Genomic DNA, 24,451 nt, shown 5'->3' on the forward strand with positions numbered 1-24,451 from the left:
CATCAGCATCAGCATGCTGACTTGCGTTTCAGCCATACATGTTTCTCACTTATTTTCTAACAGAGAATTAATTGTTGTTAACAGGAAGGAAAAGCTGATGCGGTGTTCTCAATGCCGAATTGCCAAATACTGCAGCGCCAAGTGCCAGGTAAGAGTATCGAGCATCTGTTCTCAGCTATGGCTGTGGGTAGAGATTATTCCTTTCATCTTTCTAACAAACAAAAAACAAAACAGCGATTCTCTCTCTCTCTTTATTTTTTGGTTGTCATTTTTCTTTCAGTTTTAAATTTAATATTTGAACAGTTTGAATAAGCTTTGTCAAGAAAGAAGGAAAAGAGGGAGAGAAGGAGAGAGGGAGAGGAAGGGGGGAGAGAGAGAGAGAGAGAGAGAGAGAGAGAGAGAGAGAGAGAGAGAGACAGACAGACAGACAGACAGACAGACAGACAGACAGACAGAGTTACACATGTCCTGCTGGGGCGAATGATCAAAGCTAGGTAGCCAGTGACCACTTCTACGCCAGCACCGTCTCCTCGTCACCCTCTCGCTATGAGTTCATTACTCTGCTGACGGCATTGCCGTCTTCATTATCCACTTACCTATCAGTAGCACCAGCTGGGGATCTAGCCCTTACTTTCATACCCTCGAATTTGGTGGTACATTTCAGTTTCAAACCATCACATCATTGTAAAGGTTTTTTTTTTTTTTTTTTGTGCAGACATATTTGAGGGTCCATATATGTTTATAAAAAATGGATACTGGTTATTTCTTTTTTGGTACATGTTTTTCTATGCCTTGATTTCTTTTTTCCCTTTTTAGAGACTATTTTGTATCACTCAATGATATATATCTCCATGATCATAATCTCCTCATTAATGAATGTTTAGGTTTTCCTCCAAATTTGGTATTGTTAATAATGCACCCTGGGGCTGGAGAGATGGCTCAGCAGTTAAGAGCACTGGCTGCTCTTCCAGAGGACCTGAGTTCAATTCCAGAGCACCCACATGGCAGTTACTGCCTATAACTTCAGTTCCAGGGGATCCGACACCCTTACACAGACATACATGCAAGCAAAACACCAACATAAATATATAGAATAAAATACATGAATTAAAGCATATACCCAACATTATTCTTGTATAGTTTTACATTTTAATTTCATTATAAATTTCTAATCCTATTTTTAGTAAAAGCATATATACATTAAAAAAATTTAAAAATAGTGTCAAATTGCCTTCTTAAATTAATTTGTAATGATATGGTTTTTAATATCTTTGAAATTCTTTTAAGGATGTATAATTAACATTCGGCATGACCTTTTCTTCAAATCTTTTGATTAATCATTTAATAAGAGTTATAATTATGCTCTAATGAATATCATTAAAAAGTCTAATTGAAATTTCTGTGTCTGTGTTGACCCACCCTCATTCTTATTTTGGGATGTGCGTGTGCTTGCTTGTGTGTTTATGTGCACAAATACTTACGTGGAGTTCTCCTTTCTTCCTTTTGAATCTAGATCTTTTTCTCAGGGGATTTTCTTTTCTCATTTTCAAAGACTTATTTATTATGTATACAGTGTTCTGCCTGTTTGTACACCTGTAAGCCACAAGAGGGCATCAGATCACATTATAGATGGTTGTGAGCCACCCTGTGGTTGCTGGGAATTGAACTCAGGACCTCTGGAAGAGCAGTCAGTGTCTTTAACCTCTGAGCCATCTCTCCAGCCCATGCTGGGCATTCTTTTATTCCATTTAACTTTACAAGTGTCCCGTGTAAATTCAATATAGTTGCTGTGCTCATTTTACCTGTAAGGAAGCAGTTCAGAACAGCAAGCAAACTGTTACAGCTATAAATTTTACTCTTGCCATAACATTTTGATTACAGCTGCTTTTCTATTATCGTTTGTATTTGTTCTTTGTTTCTTGGCCACTTATTTTCACTCTGACAGGTGATATATGCCCAGAAAGCTCTTTATCCCTTAGATTCCTCCACCTATTTTATATTGTTTTCAAGAGAGACAAAAGGAAACATTTTAAAAGTAGAAATCAAGAGCTGTGTCGATTGTCCAGTGGGCATAGTGACCGGGGCGAGCGCCAATGGCAGTATGCATTTGTAACCTGAAACTTTGTGGGACTGGAGACAGGCTTGGGAGCGTAGAACACCAGCTCTCTGGTGCTCACTTGCCAGCCTACCTAGCTAGAATCTACTGACTTCAGGCTCTGGGAGAGACTGTCTCCAAAAATAAAAGTGGAGAGCAATCAGGGAAAGTGAGTCTGTTTCAACGTTGGCATTCTTTACATATGTACATATACATGCATACATATCATCACACAGGCACATGCCATACATAGGAACATCTCTCTCTCTCTCTCTCTCCCCCTCTCACACACACATGCGCGCGCGCGCGCGCGCACACACACACACACACACACACACACGGGGAGGAAGAGAGAAAGAGAGAGACAGAGATAGAGACACAGAGACAGAGACAGACAGAGAGAGAGACAGAGAGAGAGAGATAGACAGACAGACAGACAGACATGGAGAAGGAGAGGGAGAGAGAGGGAGAGATATCTAAAATTTTACCACTTTGCTGATAAGCTATAAATGTTAAAAACAAATTTTATTTTTATCTCATTTTTTACACTTTTGTTAAAGTGAGACCTCATATTTCTTGTATAAGATCTTAAAAGTATAATAAAAGGCAGAGGTGGTGGTGGTGGTGGGGAGGGAGGAAACACATTCCTTTCTCCAGAAGATAAATCGTAGGAAATCTGTTTATGGTGATATTTCAGCCCACCCCTACCCCTGCTGAAGTGGGGCTCCAGGTTTCCCCCAGTGTCGGGTCAGGTGGCATGCACACAGAAATGATGTTAGCATAGTATTTGACGCACAGATTTTGGAAGTTTCATTTCTAATTTCAATGGCCTCAGCCTTTGTTTTACTTCCCCCACCATTTTTACAAACATATTTTCTCTGAGGCTACTTTCTCCAGTTGCAATAATACATAGAGAGAAGAAAAGGCCACGATCTGATTAGAGCAAGTAGAGGGAGTTTGGCAAGTGGGTATGTCACTTTGATTCATTGTGGTGTATATATTTTATTACATATATTAGTTATTCACTGTAGCATCAATAACACTGTCATTGTTAGATATAACGTGCAAGGTAATGGGAAAATAGCCAGTAAGATGAAATATATGATGCCAGCCAGAACTTATGGTTTCTTGTTTTGTTTTGTTTTTTGGTGTGTGTGTGTGTGTGTGTGTAGTGCTGTGTGGGTGTAGAGGTGAGAGACAAAGGTTGGCCAGAACATATGCATTTAAACTGCTCTGGTTATCGGCACCTTAAAGTACCGGGCTAAATGCTGTAATTACTGTGGATACCCAGAAAGATGCACAGAATTAAACTGACAAGCTGAACTATGAGAGCGATGAACAGTAATGAACAGGAGGCGAAAGCAAGTGGAATGGCAGTTGATACAGAGAATGTGACTCTGTAGCAGAAACCTGCATCTGTCTCAGAGGACGCAGCTGGCTCGGGCTGTGGTAATAGCGAGTTGTCTGAGAAGGGTTTGGGGGGTATTTTAAAGAGTGCAATGTATTCTTTCTGCTCAAAGGGTGCTGCCATTCCATCAGCATTCACGTTTCATTTTTAAACACAAGCAACACAGGAACATATATTCATTATGAAATTAAAGTAATATAGAATCATACAGGATTAAAACAATGAATGTTTTCTCCCGTTTCTTTTTCTTTTTTTCTTTCTTTTAAACTTCTGTTTTCTAGAGATAATTTGTGTTTCTTTTTGCGAGCATAGTAGGCTAAAGGCTGGCTGTTCTTAGACAGTCAGTCAGTCAGTCAGTCAGTCTGTCTGTCTGTCAGTCCACCTACCGTCTTCTGCTGTGTATGCTGTTGTTTCTGATCTCGACAAGATTTCTGTTTATTATATTATATTTTATTTTTTTTTGAGACAGGGTTTGTCTCTGTAGCCTTGGCTGTCCTGGACTTGCTTTGTAAACCAGGCTGGCCTCAAACTCACAGAGATCTACTTGCCTCCGCCTCTCCAAGTGCTGGGGGGACAGGCAGGCACCACCACATCTGGCTTGACTTATTTTTTTCACTGGCCGCTTTGAGCTCTTGCCTGTGTCTTATTATGGGAAACCCATAGCATTATTTCCTAGTGTGGGAACCTGTCTCCATATTGATATAATTGGATATCACAGGTGATTCTGAGACTGCAAAGGAAGAACAGGCTGTTTTCTTATTAAGAAATACTCAAAATTGAAAACTGACAGCTTACTGATAGCAAGTAAACCAAGTTCTTTTTTTTTAATGGTTGATTTTTTTTTATGTGCATTGGTGTTTTGACTGCACATATGTTTGTGTGAAGGTGCCAGATGCCCTGGAGCTGGAGTTACAGTTGTGAGCTGCCATGAGGGTGCTGGGAATTGAACCTGGGTCTCCTGGAATAGCTGTCAGTAGTGCTGCTGTTAACCTCCGAGCTGTCTCTCCAGCCTCAAGTAAACCAATTTCAAGCAGATTCATCAAATATTATTTTGCCTTTTCTGAATTTAGTTTGACATGTGATGCTTACATTTCTAATTCAACTCACTGTAAACAAAGCACGTGACCAGATTCTAGATCAAATCTTAGATCTGAATCTTTTGAAAAGCAGAGAGAGGTTGTTTCACATCAGCAATTATCTATCTTTTTACACGAATCTTTTTACATGAATTGTATTTTTGGGTCTGCGTTCCATGTGTAGTTATAGAGTGATTTGGTTCGTTTTTATGGTGGGAAATGAATCCTTTGTCAGTAAGCATTTCACAGGGTGATTTTTATCAGCTTTCTGCAACGCCACTCTCCAAGGTGGACGGGACATACTTGAGAAAGCTAAGCCTCAGGAGTAGCTGTTCCTCAGACTGACAGGATCTGCAGAGGTTTATTTTTAATCCATCTTGACAAACTCTCTTCCATTGACATTTGAAGTGATTCTTGTTATATTGTATTGAGATCTATCATCTCTGTTAATGTTTTTGGATTTTTGTTATTTCCCTGCTTTTGTTTTTCATTATTTTCCTCCCTTTTGTTGGTTTCTAGTTAAACATTTTATTCAGAACTTCTCCATTTTCTCCTCTTTTCTGAACTTTTCAGTTTTTTGCAGGGGGGGGGGATAGGGTCTTACTAGGTAGCTCACTCTGGCTTCAAATTCATATATCCCAAGATAGCATAACTCTTAGGATCTCCCTGCAATTGCCTTCTGAGCACTTGGGTTTCAGGTGTATGCCACCATGTCCTCTAGTTAGGGGAAGCACCTGTCCATGTAAGGAAAGGACCGAATGGAAGACTGTAGCAGTGGTCTGACAGTCTTGGCATCATATTTACACTGGCCTTTCATCTTAACTCTCCATTGTCTACTGTAAATCAGCCAGCAATAGGCAAATATTTCAGTCACTTCAGAAATAGATGCTGTTGTGCCCACCCAGCCGCACGCCCCAGCCCCACCCCATCCCTGCAGCCATTTTTTATTCCCATTCTCTGTCAGCTACACAGGCTTCCGCTGTAGAGGCTTTCCTTTGGAATTCTTCTCATGACAGGGTAGCCTGTCTCCAACCTGGCTGTGGAATCCCTGATAGCCCCCTGAACTGCTTCTGCATCCCCGGGTTGGACTTCCTGATAAGGGCTAGCCATCTCAGTAATGATGGCTTTGGGAATTACAGACCCAACAATTATTTGTATCAGGGAAATAAAATGTCTTTTCTGCTAGGTTCACATAGAATCTGCTGTTGATATTTTGGTTGTCCCAGCATGGAGATTTCTAGTATGCTTAGAAATTCATGGAAAGGCATAATTTATTTTGTGCATCTCACAAAACCATTGACCATGTAGTTGTGGTCTCTCCATAGATCATGGTTTGGCGACTCCTCCTCCTCTGCCTCCTCCTCCTCCTCTTCCTCATTTCCTTCTCCTCCTCTTCTTCCTCATCTCCTCCTCCTCCTTCTTCCTCTTCCTTCCTCATCCTCCCCCTTCCCTTTGCCTTTCCCCTTCTCCTCCTTCTCCTTCCTCCTTCTCTCTCCTTTCGCTCCCTCCTCTGAAGGCCTGTGTGGTAAATATCCTTGGCCATATGACTTGTTAATGATTTTTCATCTCTGTCTTAGCACGCAACGTGTTCAGCTATTGTGTGTGACCGTATCCTAGTATAACTTTCAAAAATGTGGCTATAGAGCTCTGACTTGTACAGGTTATAGTTTTCCGGGCTCTGTGTTAAGATAGTAATGGCTCACTCTGGGGCCCTAGTGCTATTATTGCTTTGTATTATATGGTTTCTGGTTAATCAAGATATTGTGGTTGCCAAAGATATAATAATTCAGTTGTTTCATTTTCTGATAACTTGGTGCCCTGTGGCTGTTCCTGGCCTCATTTTATCTTTGGCTTTGGCTTTATTTTCCTACTCGGAGTGGGATCAATGGTAAGGGGCTCTGCTGTGTTTGGATATGCAAGCTGCGAGCATTAATTGACACAGCTGCGCTGCTGCCTGCAACTGAATCTCCTGAGTTCTCTGAGAAGATATTCCTTTCTAATTTTTTTTTTATTTACTAAGTTTTCTTATTCAGACTACATCCCAATTGTTATCCCCTCACCTGTATCTTCCCATTCCTGCCTCCCTTCCTCTTTCACTCTATTCCCCTCCCCTGGACCTGTGGCAGAAGGGGACCATGTGATCACAGCCTATCATGTCTCCCAACCAACAAAAGCCCAGGGCCAGATGGTTTCAGCGCAGAACTCTACCAGACCTTCAAGGAAGAGTTAATACCGATACTCTTCAAACTGCTCCACAAAATAGAACCACGTGAAACATTACCAAACTCATTCTATGAGGCCACAGTCACCTTGATACCTAAACCTCACAAAGACCCAACAAAGAAAGAGAATTTCAGACCAATTTCTTTGAAGAGATCTTTATGCAGGAATTTGATCAGTGCCCTTCAGTCATCTTTAGCTGTTGGACAGCCTGCTCAGCCTCCACTTTATATTCCCAGATCCAAGCCATGTGTATCTTCATGTGTCTGACGACCTGTGTGGGCCTTTCCAAGCACAGAGGAGGAACTTTTCACTCATTTGCACCAAGTACTGTGTAGTTGGATGAAAACTTTCAGGTCTCTTTTCTTGTCTGCAGATGGCCGGATAGCTCGTTTCTGTGTGAGTGGCATGAGGCACGCACTGAGTGCCCCGCAGTGGTGGCACCTCAGCTCTGTGTGAGTGGCATGAGGCGCGTACTGAGTGCCCCGCAGTGGTGACACCTCAGCTCTGTGTGAGTGGCATGAGGCACGCACTGAGTGCCCCGCAGTGGTGACACCTCAGCTCTGTGTGAGTGGCATGAGGCACGCACTGAGTGCCCTGCAGTGGTGACACCTCAGCTCTGTGTGAGTGGCATGAGGCATGCACTGAGTGCCCCGCAGTGGTGACACCTCAGCTCTGTGTGAGTGACATGAGGCACGCACTGAGTGCCCCGCAGTGGTGACACCTCAGCTCTGTGTGAGTGGCATGAGGCATGCACTGAGTGCCCCGCAGTGGTGACACCTCAGCTCTGTGTGAGTGGCATGAGGCACGCACTGAGTGCCCCGCAGTGGTGGCACCTCAGCTCTGTGGGAGTGGCATGAGGCATGCACTGAGTGCCCCGCAGTGGTGACACCTCAGCTCTGTGTGAGTGGCATGAGGCACGCACTGAGTGCCCCGCAGTGGTGGCACCTCAGCTCTGTGGGAGTGGCATGAGGCACGCACTGAGTGCCCCGCAGTGGTTGAAAACAGTTCAGGGTCTGCCAGATGAGCTGGTGGGTAACGGTGTTCACTGCCAGTCCTGATGCCTAGAGTTTGATCCTTGAGATCCGTCCACATGCCCACTGTGACACATGCATCGATGCACATATACACAGGTGCACACACACCTTTATGAATAAGTGTAATAAAGTTCAGATACCCACATCTTTTTCATTTTCAATTTTTTCTTTCTTTTTTGTTTGTTTTTTCAGGACAGTTTCTCTGTGTCCTGGACTCACTTTGTAACAGAGCAGCTAACTAGGACCAAGCTCACATATCTTCTCTGTTGAACATCACTGTTCTCTGTTGCTTTTTAAAGACGTAATTACTTTAATTACTTTAATTAATTAAATTGTGTTTTGTGAGACAGGGTTTCTCTTTGTAGCCTTGGCTTTCCTGGACTGGCTTTGTAGACCAGGGCTGGCCTTGAACTCACAGAGATCCACCTGCCTCTGCCTAACTGAGTGTTGGGATTACAGATGTGCGCCACTGCACTCGGTATCCATATCTGTTTCATGAGCAGTCACAGTTTCTGGGGTAGTAGGACATTTAAACAGATGCTATATATCTATGTATGTTTGGTGTGTGTAGGGTTGTTCTAGGTTGGAGATTTTTAGCTCTTCTTGGACTCACTTCCACATTTTATGACAGTTACATTTATTGTCTGTTTTACTATCTTGAAATGAAATTATATAGTTAATCCAGCCTCCTAAGTTGTTGTTTATCATCATCATCATCATCATCATCATCATCATCATCATCATCATCATCTTATTCTATTTTACTGTTTTTTTTTTTTGGAGACAAGGTTTCTCTGTTAGCTCTAGCTGTCCTGGAACTTGCTCTCTAGACCAAACTAGTCATCTGAGTGTTGGGGTTAAAAGGTGTGCGCACCACACCCAGATCAAGCTTACATATTTGTAAGGAGAAAGAAAATAATTAGTAACAAAAATACCGTGTCCTGCTATGTAAATAGGCGTGACTAGACTAGAAGGCAGTTAATCAAATACTGATGCAAACACATAGAGCCACGATGAGAAGGAAGAGCAGACCCGCAGTGGAAGGTCTGCTGGCTTGAGAGCTCAGATGCAGCAGGCACTATGGCCCTGGCTGAGAGAGCTTTATGAAATATTGACGAACAATAGTTATTCTCAAAGTTTTCCCTTGAATGGCAACAAAAATTCTGCACTGATAGGACAATGTAAAAATAGGTAAAAGAAGATTTAGTTCTAGGCTGAGTCGACTGGAAAGACATTTTCACCTTCACAGCAGATCTCAAAGGACATATGAAACTTGTGTTGCCTTTGGGCTCAGTTTTTTGCTTGTGGAAATGTCCTCCGTGGGAGGTCTGTGTTTTCCTCCTAATTTTAAGTGTCTGTCATGCACAGCAACATCACAGCAAACACAAGCGACAGCATGAATTTCCAGGGTAACCTCCAGTATTAGTACTGTCCTCATCGGGAATGCCTCGCGTAATTAGCTTGTAGTGTACACAACTGTAACACTGTAAGAATCCTGGGGACGTGTAGTTCTGAGGTTGGATTTGAGTCCCAAGGACCCTGACATGGAATCCTTTCCTTTCCTTTCTCATCTGGAACTGTTGTCTTTGCTTCTTACTGCTGTGTCTGATTTTCCCTTCTCTCCCATGCCAGTTTGTGCTTATTGTAGCACCGTTAATTTCCTTCTCCTTCTTTTTAATTGATTGATTTATTTTATGCATATGAATGCTCTATCTGTGTGTCCATCCTCAGGACAGAAGAGGGCACCAGATCTCATTATAGATGGTTGTGAGCAGCCATGTGGTTGCTGGGAATTGAACACAGGATCTCTGGAAGAGCAGCCAGTGCTCTTAACTGTTGAGCCATCTCTCTAGGCCAGCACTGTCTATTTTCATCTGTGAGAACAGAAAATATCACAGCCTGTGTTGTGAACAAACATTAATTGCATTCTTGGATGGCAGTAGAGGAAGAAAATAGGAGAAATGTCTACCATTTGAGAAACTGGTGGACATTACCTCTAGTGTTCCACCGAGGTCCCAGCCAAGGAAGGTTTGTAGAGTGAAGACAGTGCCTGTGCTTCTGAGGGTCTTTTCAGAGAAGTTGCTTAATAGACTCATCAGTGGGCTTATGTAAGCCTATGGTAAGGGCCCAAGCAGCAGGTCTGAGCAAATACTGTCTTAAAAATCTGATTTTTTATCATCATGTTTGGAAGAAATAAAACAGACTGACACTTTCCTTTAAAATGAAACCAGTTCAAGTGATGTGATTTCGGTCTATATTTATGACTAAGTGGTCTGATTTTGCTTTTGGATAGAATTAAAGAAAAAAAAAAAGCTTCTCAATCCTCTAAAACCAATGGGAAGATAAGCATGTTGTTATTTTCATGGGGCGGCTCAGGAATGAAGGAACATTTTCCCTAGTGTCTGTTTATTATTTAGATAGAGCAATATTAATCATGGTAAAGACCAGATGTTACTTTTCACAAGAAATCTCTAAATTTTAGATGCTTCATTTAAAACAGTGCCACATAACTGGTTAATTGGCACACTTTCTGAAGTGCGTGTTGGCTGCCAGGTGTCTGAGCTGATTGCATCTAGGGGGTTTTATTTTTTAATTCCTTTCTTATACTTTACACTCTCACCACAGTGTCCCCTCCCTCCCCTCTTTTTTACCCTCCAACTTCTTCTTTTTTTCCCCCCCTTTCAGAAAAAACCAGGCCTCCCAGGGATATTGACCAAAGGCAGCATAACAAGTCACAGTAAGACTAGGCACAAACCCTTATATTAAGGTTAGATGAGGTGACCCGGTAAGAGGAAAAGGGTCCCAAGAGCAGGTAAAAGAGTCAGGGACAGCGACTGTTCCCACTGTTAGGAGTCTGCACAACACCAAACTACACAACCATAACTTATATGCAGGCGACCTAGTTCAAACCCATACAGGCCCCATGGTTGTTGCTTCAGTCCGATGAGCCCTGCTTAGTTGATTCTGTGGGTTTTCTTGTGGTGTCCTCAGCCCCTCTGGTACCTGCAATTTTTCTTCCCCCTCTTCTGCAGGGTTCTCCAAGCTCCGTCTAATGTCTGTCTGTGGGTCTCTCCATCTGCTTCCATCAGCTGCTGGATGCAGCCTCTCCAGTGACGATGGGGCTAGGCACCAATCTACCAGCATAGCAGATTAAGTCAATGTTTAAAGATGCCAGCACTGTAGTTTCCTGTCAGAATATAGGACTCTGCATTTGTCTGCTTAGCCTACTCTCATTGGAAGGCCAGTTGGAAGTAAGCGCCTTGCCACATCTTAGTCAATGTGTACTAGCCCGTGCCCCCCGCCCCCCCAGGGATGACGATGACAACCATGGGATGCTGTGTTACATAATTTGTACACCTTTGTTTGGTTCATTAGAACATTTCGTGGGTGACTATAATTTTGCTAGGTCGGGTGTATATGGTTTTGTGTCTTTCAGACTTACTCAACAGTGAATCAGTGACCATCTTAGTCATTGACCGTTGCTAGTTCAGTTCTTGTCTCTGTACAACAGGCTGTCCTGGGATTTAATATCTAGTGACATATGCCTTCCTTTCTGCCAGATGAGCACCATGGACATCGTTGTGCTTTGCTTCCTTCTTGCTTATAAAGTGTCTTAAACAAATGTCCAAACACAGCAGTCACTTCGTGCTCGCGTTGCTCATGCCACGTGTCTCCCTATTCTTGCGTGTATTTTTTGGGACTTTGTTGTTAAATCCCACAACATGAGCTTTGCTTTCTCTTTCTAACATTGAGACAGTATCAAGTATCTGGATTACTGAGGAAATTAAATGTAATGTCTCTTGTTAATTGTTTAGTCATGTGCCTAGCACATTCTAGAGTGATAAGTAGATACCCATGGGACTTTGCTCAACCCTACCATTGATTTTTAATATTTTATGTTTCTGCTTTACAACCTATTTCTTTCTTCCTTTTTTTCTTTCTTTTCCCAAGACAGAATTTCTCTGTGTAGTCCTGGCAATCCTGGAACTCTGTAGACTAGCCTGGCCTTGAACTCACAGAGATCTGTCTGCTTCTGCCTCTCAAGTGCTGAGATTTAAGATGTGAGGCGCCATTGCCTGGCACAGCTAATCTCTTATACAACTTTAATTTTCTTTATAAAAATGTAGCACAAGTTGAATTGAACTCATAATGTTTTCAAGGTTAGCCTTGAACTCCCAATCCTTCTGCCTCAGCCTCCTGCCTGGATTATAGGCACATCATCCTTGGCTCTCTTTTTCTTATCTCCTCCTCCTCCCTCATCACCCCCCCTCCCCAATGCCTTAATGGCGTTAAAGCTTGAGCAAGGCCTTCATGTACACTGAGCGCCATGGTCGGCTCTTCTCATGAACATAGGACCAGTGTAGTCCTGCTTAGATGTGAGCGAGGTATACATATGGGAAGGAAAGGAGGATTTCATACAGGATTGTTCTAGTCAAGGTGAGCAACTACAAGTGGTGTTGATAATGGAGGTCATGGGCTTGTAAACAGTGTTTCCCAAACCTAGGGCGCTGGCCAGGCCGACACAGGAAGTCACTAGAACACAATATACTTAGATGTATAATAGTTTTGAAGTATGAATGTGTGGGGCATCAGGGATGTCAGTGACAGAACGTACGAGGCCAGCCGTTGCCCTCTCCTCAGGGATTGTATTCTTCCCTTTAGTGAGTCCGCTCACGTCCTGCTACGTGACCAGCTTGCTGCTCTCCCCAGCCTCATCATGAGTTTGGTCATCAGAAAACTATCTTCTGAACTACACCATTTTTATGGAAAGGGCTCTATGATAATTAAGCTAGGACATAAGTATGACCTCGTACAGTCCTGAACAAACTAGATATTTATGGCTTAGCTCATTTTGTGATGCCTTTGAGAGCCACATGTAGTCTTTATGGCTTTGCATCTGTAACCCACCTGGTGTGTCTGACTATTTACAGCGAGGCGGAAACTCAGAATGCTGCCTTCCCTGTTTTGATTTCCCTTAGCCACATGATTTATTATTATTATTATTATTATTATTATTATTATTATTATTATTATTATTATTTTGCTTTGAGGGACATTTTCTTTAAAATACTATTATATACATTACAAGATGTTAAGTTTAAGTATTAAGAAAGGCCCACTGAGGCTGGGCCTGGTGGCGCACACCTGTAATCCCAGCACTCGGAAGGCAGAGGCAGGTGGATCACTGTGAGTTCGAAGCCAGCCTGGTCTACAAAGCAAGTCTAAGACAACCAAGATAACACAGAGAAACCCTGTCTCGAAAAACTATAAAAAAAAAAGAAAGAAAGAAAAAAAAAAAAGAAAGAAAGAAAGAAAAAAAAAAGAAAGAAAGAAAGACCCACTGGTTCTCCCAGCCTGGCAATGATCAGAGGTCAAATTAAAGGACAAAGTGAAGCTGAGGTGTTGGTGTCTTTTTCTGGTGACTACCTATGTGACAAATACTTAAGTTCTGGATCATTTGCAGTATTACCAAATGAATTTTGTGCTTTGCAGTTCTATTTGGACTGTTGAAATTAAATTAATGTTGATGATTCTCAGCGTTCAAACATGGTTTGAATGAACGTTGACTTTTGCCTCTGACTCTCTTCCCTGTTCTTTGTCTTCACAGAAAAAAGCTTGGCCGGACCACAAGAGGGAGTGCAAATGTCTTAAAAGCTGCAAGCCCAGATATCCGCCGGACTCTGTGAGACTTCTGGGCAGGGTTATCGTCAAGCTTGTGAGTACAAAGCTCATGGGAGGAGCACCTGCTGGCTCTGTTCCTCCTTAAGGTCGGGACTGGAGTCATGTCAAGGTGGATGGTGGATCAACCCAGGCAGTGTTAGCATAAGAAGCTCATGTTTCTATTAGTCATTGGCTTGATGGCAGGGAGGTGCACAGCCCCTGTCTGTAGAGATACTGTAATCTCTTTCTTGAACAGTCTTGAGGTAACAGATGTTAGCAACTGGTACTCAGCATGTTTGCTTTATAGGTTTCTCCTGTGAATATACTACAGGTATGAGCCTTCATTAGACAATTAGTTAAATTGAACTTAATTAAATTAAGTAGAAATTAATTAAATAATACTGATATGCTAAATTGACAAGTTCTTATTTTTTTTTTTAATAGAGCCAGGATTAGGATTTCTGCAGCCCTTTCCCTATAGCACAGCTGAGTCTGTAGCCCTGCTCTTACGAAGCATCTAGACTTAGAAGCCCCTCTAGGGCTGTAGCATGACGGTCTCAGATTATTGTGGTGTCTAACTTGGTTCTTTCACTTACTTGTTGACTTTTGATTTTTTATTTTTCACTTTCCTTTTAAAAGTTCTCTTAACTTTTAAAAAAATATTTTATTTATTCATTACATATACACACAAGAAGAGGGCATCAGATCACATTAGAGATGGTTGTGAGCCACCATGTGGTTGCTGAGAATTGAACTGAGGACCTCTGGAAGAACAGACAGTGCTTTTAACCTCTGAGCCGTCTCTCCAGCCCAAGTCCCCTGAACTTTTAAAGAGGCTTTGAGACTGTAAAAGTGTGGGGACTTCTTATAAAGGAGTTTTCCTTTGGAGATAAAACTTCTCAGATGAAATTGCAAGTTAGATTTTTAAAGTTTTGCTAAGTAAGTTCAAAAAAGTGCTGAAGAGGCCTGGAGACTGGACTCCCAGTGTGTGGTGGAGCTTGCTGCCCAGCCTGATGGCCTGAATTCTGTTTCTGGAAGCTTGCGATGGAAGGAGAAAACTGTGTTCTTAAGTTGTCCTCACAGGATGTGCGCGTGCACACACAAACAGAGAGAGGGAGAGAGGGAGGGAGAGAGAGAGAGAATGCACGGACACACACAGAATAAAAAATACATATTTTAAAAGTTATAAAGAAAAATGACATAAAAATGATAGTTTAAAAACTTTCGCTGAAGCTGGGTATGGTGATCCATGCCTTTAATCCCAGTACTCATGAGATGGAGGCAGGTGGATCTTTGTGTGTTCCAGACCAGCCTGGTCTACAGAGCAATTTCCAGGCTAGCCAGGGCTACACAGTGATATAGTGGTACATCATGTCTCAAAAGAAGCAAATAAAACAAGTCATCAGAACACCCAGCACTTACCTTGTTTTTGTATTTTCTCCTTTTCCTTCACAGATGGATGAAAAACCCTCAGAGTCAGAGAAACTTTACTCATTTTATGATCTGGAGTCCAGTAAGTGGTTATTAATTAGCATCTTAAAATTAAATCTGCCGTTTATCTGTTGAGCTTCCTCCCTCCCTCAACCCCCTTTTCTCTCATCTTTTTAGAGTTTCAGTCTAGGGCAGTGGTTCTCAGCCTTTGGGAAAACACATATTTCCAGTGGTCTTAGGAACAGAGACACAGCTCAGTAGCAAAATTATAGATATGAAGTAGCAGTGAAAATAATTTTATGGTTAGAGTCACCACAACATGAGGAACCATATTAAAGGGTCACAGTATTAGGAAGGTTGAGAACACCTGGTCTAGGGCCTCACTCATGGTGAGCACATGCATAACCACTGAGCTGCCTCCCCAAACTGCTTTTAATAGCAACTGTGTTTATTACATGAAACAAAGCTAAAGAAAGATTTTGGTTTTTGAAATAACTAACACATCGGTTTGTCTAGTTGACCCTTTTGTAGATTGGGCCACTGTCTAGTTGACTCTCGGGTAGATTGGGCCGCTGTCTAGTTGACTCTCGGGTAGATTGGGCCGCTGTCTAGTTGACTCTCAGGTAGATTGGGCCACATGTAAGTTTGTGAAGATTTGTAGTAGGCAGAATAGTGTAATTGATTAAATGGACCCGTCTTCCTAGGGAAACTGTAGTGATGGTTGGCACTATTAAGTATTATTAAATACAGTGTGAATGTTAGTTTTGTAAGTTTTTTTCACACTATACAAGTATTTTTTTTTCTCTCCACTGTTAATCGAAACTCTACAAATGAAAGTAGAAAGTTCAGGCCTTTCAATGGCAACACATGAGCCCTTCCCATATTCTTGGAAGCCTCCAGCCAGGAACTACCAGCTGAACAGTTTTCCTTTCCTGGTACCTGATTGGATTGTGCTCGTCCAAGTGAGGCTAATTTTAACATTTAGTAATCACTTTGAGATTGCTTCAGCTTTAAGAACTCCTGCGTCAGGAGGTCTTGGTTCAGCAACAGTCACTCCAGACACCCTGCACTGGCCTGAGAAGGTCACATCCTGAGCCAAGTCACCCTGCCACTGTCCTCATTCAAGATGGGGTGGGAACACCACTTCATGAAACCAGAAAGAAGGTGGTTGGTTGATTAAACCCAAAACTGTTTTTTGATTGGTACAAATGTAATCCTTCATTTGCATACCATACTTATGGTCTGTTTGTGTCTGTTTGTGGCCCGTCATCTACTTTTCTAGTCGGTCTGAAGACTCCTTCCTGTGTTTACCCTGGTGTTTTAACATTTAGCCCAATTAAAAAGCCTCTCTTAAGTGGCCTCCTCCTGACTACCTCTGGTTTTGTTATAGGTAGAATAGAGTGGACCGGTAGCATGAGGAGATGTGGTGGTAGTGGAGTAACACCTGTGACAGGCTAGCTGGAGAGTGAGTGACTGCCTCAGGGCTAGAGAGCAAAAGCTGTGTAATTGAAGAAGCAAACTTCAGAAGACAGTGGGGCAAGAGACTTCCTCAGAGTTGCCACACCCTGAAGATAGAAGGTTCCTACATCTAGGGTGCTTGAGTGCTACAATGCTAGTGCTGGGGTCCTGACACCCAGGCCTCAAGAGCTATCCTACTTACCTGGTGCGACTGCTGCCAGCTGCTCGTCGCTTAGAGCCGAGGATTTTGCTGGCCACCTTGTGTTGATTTGGTAGCACTGGAGTCAGGGCTGTGCGTCTCTAAGTTGTGTGCCCAGTGTGATAAGTCTTCGGCTCCTAAGGTCTGGAGTCATACAACTGTAGTTCTTCAGACTTGAAGCTTTTGAATCCGTTAATCCAACCCATGATCCTCTGCCACAGGAGGAAGTACTCACGATTTCCTCATGTGCAGGAACCAGGGATCTCAGTCATTTTGTTAGTAACGGAGTTGTTAGTCCAGCTGACCCTTTGTCTTCTGTTTGTTCCTCCCTTTGTCCCTTCTCACCTTTCTTGCTTTCCTCTGCATGTTAGTGAGAAGTGGTGTGGTGAACACAGTGGCAGCCTGGGGAATCGCCTAGGGTCGCCGTTCCTTCAGACTCTAGGGCAAGCTGCAGGTGCAGAAGACAGGCTCCCTGACAGTACTGAGCACTCCCTGACCTGCTGTGGTGCTTGCCAGCTGCCATGGATGCCTTAAGGCTCCCCAGCTGTGGAGTCAAGCACAGCCAGGTTGATTTTGTTTTTGTACAGTCACTGGTCCTCCTCATTGAGGTTGTTAAGTGGTTCCAGTCTCAAACCAGCTACAACTCGTAGACTATGTTTGTTACATAGTTTATCACTTCTGGTTGGAGATGAACGGGAAGTTGACCCCTAGATTTAGAGTCCTAGGACCCCACGTGCCAATGCTAATAAACCGTTAGTTAAGAATGGTGGGTCCATTATTCTGTTGGGCAAATAATTAGAAGAAAATATGCAAACCTGTCACGAGGAAGTGACAGTTAGTTCAATTTGATGTGCCTTTTCAAGTTTTGATAGAGAACTAATTAGCCATTTTCTGTTGTAGAACTGCTAGATAATTAGCACCATTTACAGTGAATTTGACTATTAACATTAGCCCTGCAGCAGCAAGCCATTACGTGCCTTCGGCGAAATGCTCTCAGGTGCTGTTAGTCTGATGGCGCACTTTTACAAACACACCGTTTGCAGTGTAACTTAAACTAATGTTCAAGGAGGTCCTCTGTGTGTGTAGATCTTTTAGAAAATTGTAATTGACATATGAAGCATCTATCCAAGCTAATGAGTCTAGAGTATGTAATATAATATATAACAATAAAAATCAGGGTAATTAGCATTTCCATTTCAAAAATGTACATTTGTCTGTATTGGGAACCTTTTAAAAGTTGAAATAAGTATACAATAAGTAGTGATAATGTGAGAGTGACAGGTGTTTTATGTCAGAAATTTATTGTGTTTTTGTGTCGGGAACCTTTTGACTATTTCTATCTGGTAAGGACTTAAATCTGTATGCTCTAGAGTAGCAGTACTGACTCTGCCTAGCTAACTGCATTTCGGTACCCGTTATCTGACTCATCCTCATCCTACTCCTCTGTCCTTTCCCTCATCCGATGACCTTCAGTGTTCCTTGTGAGAACCTCCTCTGTCCTGGTTTACTTTCATTGTCAACTCGATCCAGCCTGCGAGGAGAAGCCTCACGTGAGACTTGCTTAGCTCTGGTTGGTGTGTGGACATGTCTGTGAGGGACTGTCTCCATCCTCAGTTCATGTGGGAGAGCCCAGCCCACTCCTCGAGCAAGTGGTGTTCACCCATGGTTTCTGCCTCGACTTCCCTCAGTGACCTGGAAGTGGAAATCAGATTAAATCCTTTCTTTCCTGAGTTACTTTTTGTCAGGGTGTTTTTGTCACAGCGACAGAAAGGGAGCTAGAAAATCTTTTAAAACGTCCTACAGCGAATGAGAATGTGTGATATTTGTTTCTGTGCCTGGCTTATTCACCTAACATTATGTTCATCAATTTTATCCCAGGGATGAAAAAAACAGCCTTTCACTATTTTTTTTAAACCCCTGGGCAGTGTCTTGCTGCATATAGATACCATATTTTCTTTATCTGCTCATCCTGATTCCATGTTTTGAGTACTGCAGTAAACATGGACGGATGACACCCTGTTGGCACAACACTTGTTTTGCACAATAACTCTGCATCTTTGCCAGAATTCATTATTTCATGCTTTTGATTAGTAACTATTCTATCTGGAGGGAGATGATATTTCATCATTTTACTTCACATTTCCTGATGATTAGCACTGTGAAGTATTTTGTCATGTACCTGCTCACCATTTCCATTTGTTTGTTTGTTTATTTATTTATTTATTTATTTTGAGTGTTACCTGTCCAGAGCATGCACTTTCCTTTAAATGGGGTCTTCATCTTCTTTCATATATTTATTGAGTTATTTTGAATTCCTTATATATTCTCTTTATTAGTCTCTTGTGGTAAATCCCTTGCAGGCTTTTCTTCAGTTATGTAGCTGTCTCTTTGCTGTGTCAATTGTATTCTTTGTGCAGATATTTTTGTTGTTGTTGTTTGATTGTATCTTATTTTCTAGTTTCTGTTGCTCTTGATGATATGTTGGGGTCATATCCCAAAACTTTGTGCTCAGGTCAGTGTCCTAAATCTTTTCCTTTATTTCCCCCCCCTAATAACTTTATGGTTTAGGACCATATGCATTTTTGATATGTTTGATATTGTTTTTGTGTATGAAGAGAGATAGGGCTCTAGTTTCATTCTCCTGTATGTAAATATCTACCTTCCTAGTGTAATCTGTTGACAGCACTGTCTTCCTTAATGGATATTTGTGGCACCTTTGCTGACAATCATTTTGCTGTGTGTGTATCGATGAATTTCTGGCCCCTCTGTTCTGGCATCTGTTGTCATGCCTTACTCTTCAGTGATGATAGATAGATGGTTTTCGAATCAGACATTGAACATCGCTAACTTTTTTTTTCTGGAGATTGCTTTGGCTTTCTGATTCTTTCTCCTGTTTCTGTGAAGGGCGTCACGCGTCGAGTCCTTGCATTACTCAGGTGCTGTGGGCATCTTAACAATATTAGTTGTTGTAACTCGCAGACGTGGGTTATCTTCTTTAATGCTTAATTCCCATCCTCCCTCCCTCCCTCCCTCCCTCCCTCCCTCCCTCCCTCCTTCCCTCCCTCGTTCAATTCTTCTTTCCATGCCCTCTTCAGTGTCTTCCCATCCGGATTTTGTGATTGCAGAGAGCTTTCCCCTCTTTGGTTAAATTTCTTCCTATGTGTTTCGTTTTGGGGGTCACAATTGTGACTCACATTGTTTTGTTTGATTTGTCATTAAGTTTGCTATGAATGTGTAAAAAGTCTTAGTAATTTTTATGCCAGTTTTGTATCCTGAAGCATTACAGAATTATTGTATCCATTTTAGCTCTTTCCTTGTGTCTGGAAGCTTTCTCTTTAAAGAACAGAAGCGTGGCTGCCTCCAGGCCCGCCTGTGCTCGTCCAGCCTGGAAATAACTCGAAGTTGATATTTCTCCAGGTCACCCATGTTTTTGTTATGATTCACATTTTGTCTGACAAATTTCAGTTGTATAAACTTCATATGAACTTTCAATATCTAGTTTTCTGTCTTTTTAACCTCTCAGCTAATACTCTTTATCAGGCAGTTGTGACCTACTTGTGAATTATTATGGAGAAAAGTCAATTTAAATTCACCGACTTAATAAGGATTTATGATGGTGGAGATATGCTCTGTAATGTAAAAGAGCTGGTAATGTGCATCTGATTTTGGTTTATTGTGTTTTAAAAACCTGTACGTGCGTTTGTTTATTTTTTGATAGCTGTTTGATATATTTTGTGGAGAAAGTTGTACAGAATTTAACCAATAAAATATGTATCATGATTTGTAGTTGTGAAAAGAATAAAAGGTTGTCCGGATGGATTATATGTCAGGAAGTATCCTTTTAATACCTAGCATTTGAATACCTGAAAACTATCCATGACGTTCACTTGGTGACTATACTATTTGTTTTCTTTACAAAAAAGATATTAGCAAACTCACTGAAGATAAGAAGGAGGGCCTGAGGCAACTTGCAATGACATTTAAACATTTCATGAGAGAAGAAATACAGGACGCGTCGCAGCTGCCGCCTGCTTTTGACCTTTTTGAAGCCTTTGCAAAAGTAAGTTTGAAGTTCAGTCCCTTTGCTAATGCTGTAAGTCAACTCTTTACCCTTTGTTTTCTGGTCATTTGCAGATGCCTCTAGAGCATTGATAAGACATTGAAGCCCATTAATGCTCTGTATCACCCTCTGTCTGAGTGAACAGGGCATGAGAAAAGTCAGGGTTGTCTGCACTGAGAAGCGTGTTACCTTTCTGTTCTTTCAGCATTTTCACTTGGTGATTATTTGTTGCTAATCCTGCAAACATCCCCTTCAGGGAGTTTGCGCTCCTTTTTCAGAAGAACATGACATATATATTTCATTACTTTCTACTGAAGGATTTCACTTTATTATTGGATTTATTTTTTTATTTTGGTTGTTTTAGCCAACCAAAACAATCTACTGGAATATATTCTGATTAACTGACTTAAATAATATGAAAGCATAACAATTTTTGACTTAAAATAATTTAAAGATCAGATTAGTGAATTCCTAGGTTAGGGATAGAAAACAGATTTACTTAAGTGTTTCATCTGGGCTCTGTTAGTGGGAGTTGCATGAAATGTTCTGTTTGGAAACAGAGTGTCTTGTTCTGCAAGTTTGCTTTGGCCCAGGCAGCAAGGATGCTGTCGTGGAGGATGGCGCATGCCTGGCACTCCCACACTGCTGTGGATCTGTTGTCTTCGCCCTTTTGTTTTCAATGTTCATCACATTTACATTGGAAGATGACTTTGCCCTTACCTTGAAATGTGTTAAACATATTTTTATAACATTCCATGATTATTTTGAGGTATGCTTTCAAAACTACCTATTTTGTAAGACGGTAAAAGTGATTATTTTGAGTGCTAGAGATTTATTCTAGTTTTTTCTTCTAAGTTATTTTTGTTCTTTAAAGTATGACCTATGGTTTTCTGATAATATGATCTTAGTATTATATTCTGCCTTGTCTATAATTTAAAATTGGATTGAAACATAGTGACTACTCTGCATGTTTGCTTCACATCCTTGAAAAATTATAGCCTCTAGTAGTTCTGTATGCACAGTGCACACAGCTTCTTTGATGTTAAACACTGTGAGACAGCAGCTTTTGTTTTAACTATGGGTGGCACTTCGTTTCTCACGTTAATAATGTGACTATTCTTTGGTGTCATTTGTTGTTGAAAAATCTTGCATAACATGTGTAATCTCTAGCAATATCTGTGTAAAATGCCTTAAGACATTGTTAAATCTAAAACATGAGTTGATGCCTTATTTTGGTTGTTTATTGTTAAATAGTTTTATTTTGTTTTGTTTGAGACAAGGTCTCTCTGTATAGTCTTGGCTGACCAGGAACTCACTCTATAGACCAGGCTGGCCTCGAACTTATAGAGCTATAGCTTCCTCTGCCTCCGGAGTGCTGAGGTTAAAGATGTGTGGCATCTTTGCTCAGCTTGTCAAACTTTTTTATTTTTATTTTTGGTTTTTCGAGACAGGCTTTCTCTGTGTAGCCTTGACTGTCCTGGACTCGTTTTGTAGACCAGGCTGGCCTTGAACTCATAGTGATCTGCCTGCCTCTGCTCCGAGTGCTGGGATTAATTGTTACACATTTTTAATGACATTTATTTTCTGAAACTCTTTGCACGTTGCATATGAAGTATTCTGGCACTGTGGTGAAAAGGCATCATGGGCCAAACTTTCAGTAGTAAGCTGCCCTCCTTCCCATATGCTTGTAGATGCACTTGCTGCAAGAGTGGACTGTTTAGGACTTGGGGGAGGGCTCTGGTGCAAAAGTGGTGAGCACACAAGCAGAGGCTCCTGACTTCCAACCCCAGCACCCATGGCTGGGGTGGTGCATGCTTGCAATCCTTGTGCACAAGAACTGGTGACAAGTGGTGGGGCACACTGGCCCCCTAACTTTGTCCATGCAGGAAGTCCCAGTCCCAGGGAAAAAGTCTGTGCCAGAAAACCAAGGTGTGTGGTTCCTTAGGAGCAACAGAAGAGCCCACACTATGCAAATGCACGCACATGTGTGCACACACAGGGGAAACATATACACCATTGAGACTTTGGAGTATAAAAGTCAGAGCAAAGCAGATAATTAGCTGGGCTTCTGGGCTTCTTAACCAGTGTTATTAGTTAATATTTTGCCACATGTGGTTATTCTCTGCTCATAAATTCATCTGTAGAAGAGATCACTCTCTTGCTTTTCCTTTCTCAGCAAAATGATCTTAATCAAGGGAATCTGTGTCCTGCAAACTGCAGATAGGAGCCAGTCACCCCAAAGCATGTGTAGGCGCCCAAGTTCCGTTTCCAGCACACTGGACGTGTGTGGAGGGCACTGGGCGGAGAGCCTTTCTCCACTCTCCAGCCCGAACCCATTTTATTATCGTTTTATAGTTAGCCGGAGCGAGGAAATGGGTGGCACCACAATGCATGCCCTACAATAAGCTGCTTCTGCTTGTCACGTGCAAATTGTCAATCCACGGGACTTCCGCGTGGGCTTCTCCTTGGACTTGGAAATGGGGCTTTTCCTGGCCTCGATAAAAAGTCTGTGTGTTCTGCTTTGGTTTTGGTCTCTTTCTTTTATATCCATTTATGTTGTATATTACTACTAGACTTGCTAAACTTTTGTTTTAACCTTGGTCTTTGTCACCAAAGGCCCATGGAATATTTTGGTAGGAGTTAGTCGCATTTTTTCAAGCCCGGCGTGGTAGAGGACACAGTGGCCGATCCCTTGGAGCTTTCTCTTCCGGTGACTTTAGATGTTGAACCGCCTGGAGTTTCTGGTGGAAGAGTAATGGCTTTCCCGTGTTAGGAAGGTTCTTAGACTGCGCCTTGCGTCTGCTTTGAAAGTCTTAGCTTTGCCCAGCCAGTTCCCCTCAACACTCTAGAGACCTTACTGTGTAGTTATTACATGGGTCGCATTCGGAAGCCTTCTTCCTTTTTACTCACTTCTTAGCATGCCATTGGGTTTGTTTTTATCACCTCTACGTAAGCCCACACTCGAACAGCAATTAGCATGTGGCTCCTGGGATATTCCCCTGTGATATATATCCTGCTGTGCCTGTGACTTGGTTGTGAAGGTGAGCGCCACGAGATACATCGAAACGGATCCTTTTTTCCGGTGTGGATATCAAGGAGGCCGCTCACATGGAAATAGAAACTGACCTGAGTTCGAGAAGAGAAGACGTGCTGGCAGCTTGTCCACAGTTGTCTTGAAAGGCTGGTGGAGGAGGGGGGCGTGGTGGTGCAGATTGGCTACCACTGGGGCCTAGGGAAACACCAGCATCCAAGGCGGAAGGCTGAGAAGCGTGGTCTGTGGGAGGTAGGCTCAGTTGTGTGCTACTTCCTGTCAGCACTTGAGCAACAGCTGGGTGTTGAAGTCGACCGCCATGACCTCCAGGGTTCCCACATAAGGAGAGCGGAGGCCTTAAAGTCCGGTGGATGGTGGGGAGGCTGGAAAGATCATAAAAGCCTTTAACCGTGTAGTAGTGGCTTCCTTTTAAACTTAAGTTTATGTCATGCTTAGTGTATGTACTTCAGGCCATAAAACCATGACGCTTGAGGAATGGCGGCAGGTGTTGACTGACTTCCGCAGTAGTAGAGGCAGCTGAAGGCAGGAGGTGGTTGGAGATGTCAGTGAGAACAGCGGCTAGTCATCTGCTCGTCAGAGATGAGGGCCTGGCTCTCCCTTTCTCTGCTCCCTCCAAGCCCTCCTCGCTCTTCCCACACCACACATTTGCTCTTAGTTTCTCATGAAGTGTCTGGTTAAGTTGTGATGTGGATTTTTCTGGAGAAGGACAACTGCTCTAATGAAGTCTTCAGATTGAGTCCCAAACATTTGTGCC

General features: G+C 42.3%; 1 protein-coding gene across 1 annotated transcript in view; it reads left to right on the forward strand.

The window, feature by feature from the left end:
- The window catches only part of SMYD3 (SET and MYND domain containing 3), a 550,588-nt gene that overhangs the window by 94,806 nt on the left and 431,331 nt on the right, over positions 1–24,451 (forward strand). The window contains exons 2-5 of the mRNA XM_084791915.1: positions 85–148; positions 13,445–13,552; positions 14,953–15,010; positions 20,509–20,645. Of these exons, the coding sequence (XP_084648041.1) occupies positions 85–148; positions 13,445–13,552; positions 14,953–15,010; positions 20,509–20,645 (367 nt within the window). The remainder of the gene's footprint in view (positions 1–84; positions 149–13,444; positions 13,553–14,952; positions 15,011–20,508; positions 20,646–24,451) is intronic.

This window comes from Acomys minous, assembly GCF_964271855.1.
Source record: "Acomys minous genome assembly, chromosome: 1".
In the NCBI taxonomy this organism is placed as follows: Eukaryota; Metazoa; Chordata; class Mammalia; order Rodentia; family Muridae; genus Acomys; species Acomys minous.